This window comes from Amblyomma americanum, chromosome 4 (assembly GCF_052857255.1).
Source record: "Amblyomma americanum isolate KBUSLIRL-KWMA chromosome 4, ASM5285725v1, whole genome shotgun sequence".
Classification (NCBI taxonomy): domain Eukaryota; kingdom Metazoa; phylum Arthropoda; class Arachnida; order Ixodida; family Ixodidae; genus Amblyomma; species Amblyomma americanum.
This window is the reverse complement of record NC_135500.1, coordinates 37,405,876-37,417,939: the sequence shown is the minus strand read 5'-3', so window position 1 is coordinate 37,417,939 and position 12,064 is coordinate 37,405,876. Positions and strand designations below refer to the sequence as shown.

General features: G+C 46.6%; 1 protein-coding gene across 2 annotated transcripts in view; it reads left to right on the top strand.

Moving 5' to 3' along the window:
• The first annotated feature begins 258 nt into the window (after nt 1–258).
• LOC144127871 (transcription factor E2F3-like) overlaps nt 259–12,064 on the top strand; it is a 44,337-nt gene continuing 32,531 nt past the window's right edge. The window contains exons 1-4 of one of the 2 annotated variants that reach the window (XM_077660847.1): nt 259–751; nt 2,350–2,458; nt 3,178–3,263; nt 10,206–10,483. In XM_077660847.1, the coding sequence (XP_077516973.1) occupies nt 533–751; nt 2,350–2,458; nt 3,178–3,263; nt 10,206–10,483 (692 nt within the window). In that variant the 5' untranslated portion in view covers nt 259–532. Of the gene's footprint in view, nt 752–1,280; nt 2,252–2,349; nt 2,459–3,177; nt 3,264–10,205; nt 10,484–12,064 lie in introns of those variants that run through there. The other variant, XM_077660848.1, reaches the window with a different exon arrangement.

Genomic DNA, 12,064 nt, shown 5'->3' with positions numbered 1-12,064 from the left:
CTACTCCGCGGTTCGCACAGCTGTCCGGATCGTTTCACAAAATAATCGAAAATTTTCGCTTAAATGATTGCTCGTATTAGGCAGTGTAACAAATTAAATGACTGATTTCAAAACGCGACCGAAATTTCATTAGAATATGACTCTCTGTACCGATTTAGGAGCAAGACGCGGCGAACCGTGCACCGCAAACTGCCTCACCCCTCTGGCGGGAATATTTTCGCGCGAAATACGACGAGAGCGCGCGTCTTTGTACGCGGCGCTTTTTTTGCGCGAAACGGCCGAGCGTTATACCGTCCGCAGCGGACTTTTAAATCGGAGTCATCCGGTCCCTTTAACTCGTTGTTCCGTCTTCGAATTTTGTCGGTTCGACTCCCTGGTCCATCTAGTTCGGCATTCATGACGCAGTTTTGATTAGAAGAGGGTTATTACTCGTTTCGAGGCCGATTTTTCGAGTCCACCATGTCCGCGTAGCGGAAGCCTACTTTGTGCTGGGCGCCGGCTGCCGGCAGTGCGGGCCGCATCGCGTCGAGGGATGATGATCTCCACGCGTCAGGTGGACTTCATTCACCCGGAGATGGCCAGCGGAAGCTTCAAGACACCCACGGCCAAGGAATCGGACGGATCGCGGCGCTCGCTCATCAAGCCGGGCCAGCTGCCGGCGGCTGCCATTGTGATGGACGAGTACGGACAGACGCCCGACCACTTTTACCTTGCACGCAATCCTGCCAAGCCACCCGCCGAAAGGAACCAGGTGGGTCACGGGGGCTCACAGTGGACCTCGGGCTTGACCCGGGGCCGTTGAAAGGCCGGCTGGGCGCAGTCTCGTAAAGGCATTTCGCGGGCACTCTGCCCTTTGGCTTCCTTTGTTTACAAACGACTTCCGCGATCGGGCCTGGGGTCCTTCCGCACAGGCCGACTATTCGCGGCGTTCGGACCCTACCGAATTGCAGCCCCTCGCCCCGATGTGAGCCCAGAAACCCCCAGACACCCTAACGAAGCCGTTGGGGTCTGGGAATGTCGCCCTTTATTCGCCAATGGCCCTGCCTCCCCCGCGGCTTCGGGGCTACGGCCACGCGAAGTGGCCGTTGAGGTCTGCCGGCGGCAGCCGTCAAGAAACTCCGTTCTTGATCTGTGCGCACGCTTTTTGTTTTCGCAAGTCCGCCCAGAAGCGCGAACGAAATGCGTGTCCCGGAAGAACAATGCGAGCGGCGGTGCACGCCGTGTCCGCTGTAACGTGTCCCCCCTGCGCCATCCCCCCCAGCGTGCACGTCGCCTTCCGCGGTTTCGCGCTGGTCACCTGCGCCTCGCTGGTGCCTCTGCGCCTCGCTGGTGCCTCTGCCCGTCCGCCTAGGCTAATTACCGCCGCCACGGCGGGGAATAGCGGCAACACACGGCCCGAGCTCGCGATCGAAGTCGCGTCACCCGCGGCGGCGTGCCTGCATTGCTCTTGTCACCCCTAAGGGCAGGTGTGCGTCCGGGCGCCGCGGCTACGTTTTCGTGCGGGCCGAAAAAGCACCCGCCCCGTGTGTGGCAGTCGGTTCAAGGAATCGCACGGAGCCGGGGACTCTGCCAGTGTGCAGGGCCCGTTGCAGCTGCTTCGCATCGGGACGTGAGACGCAGCGCATTGTTAGGTGGGCGAAGCGGGCAACGTGTGTGCGTGGCGTGGACTCGCGAGAGCACTGCGCAGATGCCCGAGGCCGGCCTGCGTGGCCTGCTCGCGATCAGCTGCTGCGCTCGGCGATTTTCGGGAGCCTGCGGCGGTCGACGCCGCGCCCTTTTGAAGCGTTTTTTTTTTTTTGTTTTCTGACCTGCGAGAACCGACACGCTCGGGCGCCGGCGGAGGGTCTCGGTTTTTTCCCACGCCCTCTCCGCCGCCGCGACGTTTTTCGGGACCTCGCGGTGGCGATGCGCACATGGAACCCAGGCTCCTCCCGCGTACCTGCCGCCACAGAACGTGGCCACACGAGCTGGCAGCCTGAACGGGACATCGCGGTGAAAGCTCTGCGGTGTGGCACTGTTTTGAAAGTTGCAGCTGCCGCGATGCGCATTACGTCGATCGCCATGTGCGACGCATGGGCCACCCGTTCTTACCGCGGCCGTTGGTCCCGACTCACCTGCCTGTGTTCCCGTCAGACCCATCCGGGGATGGCCGGAAACGTTAGCCACGCAAATCTAGCTCTGTGCACACTCCGCGTTGAAAATAAATGCGCCAGCGCACACCACTCAACATATGCTGACAAGTGGCAGCCATGTGAGTGAATGTAAACAGTGGAGGACAGGGCTGACTTAAGAGTGCTGACCCAAAGGCACATATGTCTGAGCGTTGGGTCCCAACTGTGGTGGTTTCAGGTCAAGCGTCGGCTAGACATGGAGTCCCCCGAGCCGTTTGCATTCAAGGCACCAGCGGCAGCCAAGAAGGGGCGCCTGGCCAGCTCTGCTGGAAGCTCGCACCAAAAAAGTATGTTCTGCCCTGCACGCTTGGTGTCTCTAGTTGGAGTTTGGCATTGCTTTGCTCGCACATCTGCATGTGGCTGTTGAATTGCAAGCGACGTGCTTGGAAGTAGCATCTTTTGTGACAAAGGTTTTGCTACGAGCTGGTGAGTGCTGCACCAGCTCTGTCATTTTTCAAAATAAAACTTTGTGGCTTGTTCACTGCTGTCACTGGCATTGTGTGCCTGTCTGCTTCCTTGCTACAAACCTTGCATCTCATGCTTAACTCTTGGAAAAGGCAGTTGGCGGCTGCCAGAAGTCCTGTTTGCATAATTCATTGCTTAAATTTTTTTCACTGTAAAAAAAAAAAAAGAGGATGTGGCTTATGTAGTTTTCTCGGGAAAAATTTTTCACTGGAAGGGAAGGTGGGTGGCACCTGCTTCCTCCTTTAAATCTGCCCAATTATCTTTAAGCAATAAAATAATTACACTATTAATTTCCAATTAACACCACAAATTGGAAAAGAAAAATCCCCTACGCTCCTTGGTTTTGGTGACTGCTGGCTTCTGTCATGTATGTCCTTACGAGCATCTCTTTTTCCCTTCACTTGTCTGCTTCATAATATCAAGAGTAATTTTTCTGAAGTCAGATTGCAAGATGGGAGGGCACATTATGCATTTTCAGATTGGAGCTGTCGGATGACATTCTGTGAATCTTTTAATGCAACTGAACTTCCTTTGCATGCAGGTCGCTCTGAGCGCAATCGGTATGACACCTCCCTTGGTCTTCTCACGAAGAAATTTGTCCAGTTGTTGAAGGGTGCATCAGATGGGGTGAGACACTTGTTTTGATACTTTGCTGTACTTGTTTGCAAGTGTGTAAAGCCTTTTTAGCGGCAGGGCATTAAGGGATTCATTTAAAAGTGTGTGTTCTTCACATTGGTCTCCATGACCTGTACATTTCTATGAGGGCAGCTTCTTCATAAAGAACGAAAGCGGGATTTGATGACTCAACTAGAGACCAATGATTAGAACACTCTTCCTGAATCACTGCAACTAATATTTATAGGTTATGTTTTTCATTAATTTGTCATGCTTTTTAGGTGGTGCCTCCTGCTTCTCTTGAGTTCAGTTTCTGTGCACGCACTCATGCTGTGTGGAGAAGCATCACCTTTCTTTTGAAGGAACATAAAACATTACAGCATTGTGGGGACTTGCAATTGGAAGAACTTCACTGAGAATGAACCCTGTGCAGGTGGTATCAACGGCAGTCCTAATGGAAGGAAAGGTCAAAGGTCATTGGTTGACTGATTATTGACGGCAGATAGAGCAGGGCAAAGAAGGCTCGGCGCTTGCTGTGTACGACAGCTTGCCATCATGTGAAGTCCTGCATTGACTCTAGGAATCGAGATTGCGAAAGTCACGCCAGTCATGTGCACTGGGAAGGCTGAGTTGCAAAGGTCAAAGCAAAGGAAAGCTTTTGTGGTCCTTCTTGGGTGACACATGCTGATTATGGACCACTGATGGATGCCATGTCCTGCTGTTGAACTGACAGCTTATGAAGTGTGACATCTTTTGAAATGCTTCTTTTTTTAATGCTATTATTATTGAAGGTGAAGGGCTTATTTTTTATTGTGGCGGTATGCCTGCTGGCATAAAGTAATATTTACAAATATAGGTATACACTGACTTGCAGTTAGAGGATATTTTTATTGCACATGGCAGTTTTGCTGATTGCTTGATTCTCTAAGGGGTGTTTTTAATAGGAAATAGCTCTTGTGAGTCACAAATGGTTTAGGACATTGAGTACACTCTGACTGCTACCAGTCTAGTGCACCTCTTTTTGTTTATGAAGCTCCAGTGGAGTTCAGTAACTGGGAGCATTAGTACTCATCATCATTGCCTTTTACACTGTGAAATGTCCAAAGGGTAATACGTGAGGGGAATATAAAACGCAGGAGATGGACAGAAAATGTTGCACACAGTGGTTTTTAGTACGGCAATATAACAAATAACACAAATGACTTCTAGAAACACTCAAAAAGGTTGGTGAGTGCATATGATATAATGGTAACACCAGAATGAATACATCACAAAAATGATGATTAAAAATTCATGGGGACAACTAGTTACATTATGTGTTTGCAATGTGGCAGCATTAGAAGCTGTTGATGCCTTTACCTGAAGTTCTGGTCTGGTGCCGTCACTTCTGTCCAGCCCGTAAATTAATTTTATGACCGACAACACATTTTTTTCCCGGTGAGGCTTCTAGTGTCATTACTTGAGAGTCAGTAACTGCAGAGGGAAATTTTTTACAATTAGTTACGTTGTGAAAGAAAACGATGCTGTGCATATGAGTGGGAGAAAAAGTTTGTGAGAGTTATCAGTTTTGGCATGATGAACGTGCTCCACAACAGCTGTTTTGCTTTTACTTTTCCTATATGAAGAGCATTTCTGACTGATTCCATGTTCTTTGACAGGTGTGGTCTTTGGTGGTGTCAGAGAACTGTAGTGATCCTACTGAGAAGGGAAAGGGAAATTATGCAGATGCCACGTCTGTTCTCCCAGAAGAGCAGCATTCAGTCATAGCCGGGGTTATTGACCTCTTGCCAGCACACACTGTCACTGGGGTTCGATGTGGTGCCCAGCATCAGGTGGCTGCACAAAGTCTTGTATGAGTCTTGTTGTTGTATGAATTTAAAATTAGACTTTCATCAAATTATGTATGCGCCATATGAACTGGCTGCGCCTACACGCCTTTTTGTACGCCGGAAGCCACGCGCATCAAATGATGCTCGCTCGCGTGGAGCTGAGATCTGGCCCTGTCAGATCGCGGCGTGCAGGAGCCGCTTTCCCTACCTACACCCGCAAGGCCACTTCCCCGCACGTTCGCGCGATGACGCGGGGAAGCAACCTTTGGGGAGTGGTGGTGCGGGGAAGCTCTCTTGCGGGGTATGTTTTCTTGCAAGGAATCGTTCATTGAAATTTTTTTTTTTTTTTTTGCCTCGAGAGTACTGCGCGGACGCTCTGCGAGCGCCGTTGCGTAGGGTCGCCATGGGGCGGGGTCGCTGATAAAGTTCGTTTTGACTCAAGGACACACAGAAGATGTCATAAGTGATTTTTTTTTTTCACATTTGAGTCTATGGGGAACCAACCACACGTTCGCACAATGTTCGTCTTATCAGAGAAATCATCTTACCCCCTTTGATTTTAACAATAGTTTACTGTATTTGGTGAGGAAAATGGCTTGAAACACTCTGTGCAAAAGCTGGTAGGTAGATGATGGGAGCAGTGTGGTAGAAAACATTATTTCATTACTTGACTGCTCTGAGAAAGAAATTTTGGTTCAAGCTTGTAGTTCATAAGCTTGTAGTACATGACAGTGTAATGAGGGGTATAGGCTGTGAGAGTAGTGTGAGGCATGCAGTTATGTTCAGTTACTAAAAGAAAATAGTGGTCATTAAAAAAAAATGGCTGGGCAGTGATGATTCAGTTTTACGGAATTGGTCATTCTCTACTTGACATTCATAGATGCCTGGGAGTCCTCATACCTCTCCTGGCGCAGTGGTGCAGCGACCTGAGATGGCAGGTGCTGCTGCAGTGAGGCTTGTGGACCTAGGTTGCTCTTCCCCCCTACCCCTACACCCTAGGTTGCTTCTCTGGGGACTTTTCGTGGATTTTTCGCTCATAGCCAACGGCCCGCCACCGCCGCTGGCGACATGAGGCCCTTAATGCTTTCGCATCAACTTCTGACGTCATCGACGTGGTGCCTTCTTTTATGTGAGACAACTCATCCAAGCTGTCAGACTTGCATGTGATAGCCAGCAGTTGCAGACACGTGTATTTAGTCTAATGTATCAAATTTCTTCTTGCTTTGCTAGGTGAAATGCATAGTGCATGAAAGGCTGCATTCTTTGTCAGTATATTTATTTTTGTTTTGTTTATTTACAAATACAGTAGATTCCCTCTATAGTAAAGGCATGACATTGCCCTGAGGATGCTATCTCGTAATTAATTGGCTGCTTATTAAAAACATATGGTTTGTTTTTAAAAGATACTCTCAGAAATGCCTTCCATCCTGCTCTTATCCCTCTATACGATAATTACTTATTCACAGTTATCATATTTCTTATGTTTTCAATTTGTTTACATCTTGTAGAAGTACCGCTTACACAATAATACAACGTGGCTATGAATATAATATGAGTTGGATTCCATGTGAAAATCAAGGCATTTTATGAACATTGCATTGTCCTCTGCAGCCTTAGTGCCATTTAACTCTTTCGCTACTGCGCCATAGGCCATCGGTCATATATGACCGACATTATGCAAGGAGGCGACATGAAAAATGAAACTTTGACCGGACGAAGTCCGCCAGTCGCTGGCCATGGCGTTTGTTTCGCCGCACGCTGCTCACACGCGAAATGGTTCACCAAGCACTTTTGTCAGTTCTGGTGCCGTCCTTTTTTTTTTTTTCTTTTTAGAGCAGCAGTCATGAGTCAGACAACCATGTGGATTAGTCTGATTTCAGTTTCGATTGCGAGACTTCATCTCAGAGGCCCGGAACATCAGCGCGTGCTCGTACATATTTCGTTTTACCATGCATGTTGTATTTTAATTTTATTGCTGTGCTTGAATTGTAAATGTTTAGAGTGGTTTTACTTGGTTCTTTAGGATCTTCGCAACATGCTTTTAAGGTATTTTACCAAATGAACCAGCAGATTTTTTATTATGATAATATCAAGGGAGACCACACCCCCTTTTCACCCAAAGAACCCGTTCACTACCCACCGAAAAAAAAAAAATGCAGAGAAAGTGGAACTGCAGGCTTTGTTATAAAAAAACGATCAGAACTCGTATATCAGAACAAATATAATTTAGCACTTTCCAGATCTATTTCCAGTTCATGTCCTCATGCGACTGGTTTCTTTAGTAGTACAGCATATTCTCTAACTTTGAAGACCACGGAGAGTGCACTGCGTTATGTTTGCAGCTGAAAGTGACAAGAATGGTAGCTAAGAACGTGCACCACATTTTTCTGTATTTAAATTTTTGTAACCAACTTTTAGCTCAGCAGAGTGTCTTTTGTTTTGCTTTTATTCTTTTTTTTGTGTTACGAGCATATTTAACCTATAAATTTTAGAAAGTTTTGCACACACAACTCTGGCATTTGTTTTTCCTTTGGAAGTATAACTAATAAGCTACAGTTTGATGCATTACAATGTGCAATGCATTTAGCACTTCTTGAAGAAATAATTCTTATTTTAAAACACTCAAAATCTGGAATTTTTTCGCAGTAGCGAAAGAGTTGGTGCCATAATTCTTTTGCCTTAAGCATGGCTTCGTGCCGAGTATTCTACCACTTTTAGATGCAATTTTGCCACTTTTTGGTATGTTCTAGGTGGTAATAGAGATGTTGAAAATAAGCACAACAAAATTGTCGACTACATAGAACTCTTTCAAAATAGTTTTAGCAATAACATGGGATTTTTACTTTTGTAACAGGGGCTTAGGTCAGTGCTCAGATGGCGGCGAAACAGTCTCTGGTCTGTCCAGGTCAGCAGGCTCTCTCTCTGAGCGATGGCAGTGCAGCTAGGCTAATGCCCTTCTTCTTCACATTTTATATACCGAACATGTTTGACCGTAAAATGGATTGCAACTTCTCATCGCCCGAGTGCTGCTTGTTCTGATGGCAAGCAGCAGGCTTCACCGCGCTACACAAATGGCTGGTTGTGGTGCAGCACATGTTCACGTCCTGTTTCGTGTGTTCATCCTGCATGCGCGAGCAGCACCATGCCTTGTGGTGTCATGGGGTGGACTGTGTAGCCTAGCAGTGACCATCCAGTGGTGTGGCTGCCCAAGTCTTGTCAGCTGACCCAGAGGCAGTGGAAATGCTCATAGCTTCCATTCTTGTGCACCATTTTTCATGACACTGCTGTAATGCAGGGAAACTGTCCTGTGCTATGCAGGGAATTTTTACTGATGCCTTTCGGAGCGTCACCGTTTCTTTACCATCTGAGTGTTGTTACTGCTCCAAGGCATTTATTAACTGGTACGAGTTTGTAGTGCATTTCTGAAGGGTCATTCGTGCGTTTTGCAGAAGTTCATGTGCCTCACAACATAGTTGGAGGGCTTCTTCATCTGTGTCTCCACCAGTTATGAGGTCATCGGCATCAAACGATTTGGCAAGCACCTTGGCAGTCACAGCTTTGTCGATGGGTGCTTGTTTCTGGTGATAAAGAATGGTCGCAGTTAGTAGAAGCTGACTACAGGTTGCTCCAGCGGCATGCCTGTCATTCTCCACGCTTGCATGTCATTTTCGGAATACTGGGAAAGGGTTCCTTCTCCAAGCCAAAGGAAGCGATATGCATTTTGATCTTCCTCTTGAGGTTCTTTCAGATCATGAATGGCAGTTTACCAAACTTAAATTGAGGTCAGTGCAGCGAGCTTTAGAAAGGAATGAATAGTGACGCAGAAATTTTGGGGTGTGTGGCTTGAAAACGATCTATGTAGACAAGCTATGTTCAGAATTAAGTAAAGTTGTCTGATGCCTTTGCAGGCTTACAACTTGATACCTCTCTGGTTGAAAAAAGCATTATACTACACTTTATTTTATTCCTGACTATTGCAGCCTAGTATGGGGTACTACGAGTAAAACCCAATTAACCAATCACAGACAAAACTTTTAGGAATCTTTGAAAGCTACAGAGGTAGACTTCAAGACTTACCAACTGAACCCCTCTTCCTAAAACATAAAATCCCTAAAACTAGTCAAATATGCTATTAAAAGCTTGCACAATTCATCAAAAAATAATAAGCTATATCAGAATGTCGGACATAAGACACCAAGTCGGTAGTGCTTATGCAAAGAAACAACACCACGCATACGTACAATCTATGGCACGCAACATGTAAACTACCAAGTCCCCCTACCTTTAAATAACCTAGTTAACAGGATTGATTTCAGAGCACGTATTTCAAAGAAGTCACTAAGAAGATTTTCTGCTCAAGAGTGGAATAATAAATACTTAACTTTATAGTTTCCCCTTATGTTGCTTTGTTAGAATACAATCATTTAACTTTCTGTTTGAGCGTGTGGTGTTGTTAGTGTTTTTACAATTTTCTTTTTTGTTCAGTTTCAATGTTTGCTGTCTGTACAAGATGTATTGTATATGCTTGTTAGTTTTGTGTGAAATTTCATCCTGTCTGTCATTAGTGCTCGAAGGGCAGGAGCCCCTGTCAGGCTACGTCTTTAGCTCCTGCTTTATTGCGCGTTTGTTACCTGTATAACAAACCAGTGAATAAACTACAAACTTCAAAAGAAAAATGGTGTAACATTAAGAGATAGTAAGAGAGCAGGGTAGGTCAGGGATCAAATATGAGTTAACGACATTCTAGTCGAAATCAAGAGGAAGCCATGGGCAGGGCATTTAATGCGAACGCAAGATAGCTGATGGTTATTAAAGGTAACGGACTGGATTCCAAGAGAAGGCTAGTGTAGTATGGGGCAGCAGAAAGTTAGGTTTAGTGGGGAGATATGGGAGAGGCCTTTGTTCTGCAGTGCGCATAGTCAGGGGGCTCCTGATGATGATGATTATGTAGGCAGCGCAAACAAGAGCGCTAGCATTGACAGCGTTGCACCTGATGCATGAAACGCATTATAGTTGGCTGAGAGAACTGTGCCTTATGGCTTCCTTTCTTGAATGGTTGTTTCGTGCCTGAACCAAAATCCATAGCCGTGCGGAGCTAGAACAGGGGAGGCCTTGTGTGCTGCAGGTGGTGGACCTGAACCGTGCTTCGGAGCAGCTGGGGGTGCAAAAGCGGCGCATCTATGACATCACGAATGTGCTTGAAGGGGTAGGCCTCATCGAGAAGAAGTCCAAGAACAACATCCGGTGGCGGGAAGGCAGCCGTGGTGCAGCCTCCCTGCATGGCCGGCAGCAAGCCCTGCAGCAGGAGATCGAGGAGTGCATCACCATGGAACGCGAGCTGGACCAGCTCCTGGCGGGTGCTGTTCTCGACCTGCAGGGTCTCACCGAGCACACGGACCGAAGATATCCTTTTTATTTCTGTTTATTTACATTACTAGCAAGAGGGCAATGTGCGAAAGGGTCAAGCATCTACACAGTTAGAATAAAGGTTACCAGAATACAAATAAACAATGCTATAAAAATGATAGCACTGCACTCAGTAAACAATATAATTTAGACAAGAACAAGTGCGCTAATTGAGCGGCAAAATTGTGAGCATCAAAAATACTGGAAGGTAGCAAGTTCCACTCTGACACTGGGTGGAGAAAATATTCTTTTCAAAAGCATTAGTGCTTTGTACAGGTGTTAGAGAGCACTTATGTGTGCGTCTTGTAGTTCATGAAATGAGGAGTTTCACATGTTTTGGGAGAATTATTTTCAGTTTGCCAGTTATGCAGTCATGTAAGAAGGAAAGTCAGCTAATTTTTCTGCACACTTCTAGTTTGGGATCCACACTAGAGGTGTAGCTTGAAGTAGCCACAGATGTGCATTGTGTCTGGTAACAGACACAGCAAGCAGACCACGGAGTTTTTCAAAATTGCCTCGAGGGAGAAGAGGCGCTATTGTCTATGTGAGTTTCTTGAAGAGCGCTTGGTTCACTGCACAACGCATCAGAGTTTGCACTGTTCCCTCCCTTGTATCTTCTGGGAATTTGAGGCTCTTTGGCTCACTTTGGTTGGAAAGTAATTTCCCGCGATATTTTGAGAACAAAAGATTTTCCGGTCATGTGACACCCTTTGAATTTTCCAGAGGAGGGAAAAACATGGTAAAACTTACAAATAATTAGTTTTTTATTTTCTGCGCTTTAAAGCATGCGAAACTGTGCAGAAGCCTTGCACTTTAGTGTCAGCCAAGAGTGAACTGCTAGCAGGAAATTTTTAGTCCTCTATTTTAGCCCAGAGGTTTCTGAACTTTTCGGCAATAGGGCCAGGTCGCAGATTTTTTAATGCAGCAAGGGCTGGAGAATAAAATATGAAAAAAAGTTAACTTCAGTAATATGCATTAATAATGACAGGCCTCCAGTATCACCGTGTTTTCTTAATTTTCAACATGTGTGTGACTTGGCCGTCAACTTCGCCCCACCACCGACGAATCCGCCTGGTAAACACTCCATGCGGGCCACGCTTTATTTGGGCTGCTATCGCTTCCTTCAATTACAATAGTCGAGCGATTTTTCGGATTCTAGTAATTCGGACTTGTGCAATATTTCGGACCCTGCTGAGGAACCGTCGCGCACCTCATAAGAGCGTGTACATTTTCATGACTGATATTTTGGATGCTGTGGAGTCCAAGCATTTGATTTTTCGGACCAAAATAGACGCCAGCAATACTGTGGTTTCTGAACCGAAAATTCTTTTTTTCGGCTTATAATAGTCATGGGCGGGCAGCGCTGTTGCAACCAGCCGGTTCTCCACCACTGTGATGGGTGCCATCTTGGATTTAAACGGAGTCAATTGGACGGGCTGCTTGGAGAGGCTTAGCTGTTTGTTCTTCATGGCTGCCACTTGAGACAAGATGGCCTACACAGCGCACGCAATCGCATTGAAAATAGGACAGCTGCAGCATCCACCATGGCTTGGGCGGCGCAACCCGTGGTCTGGAGGC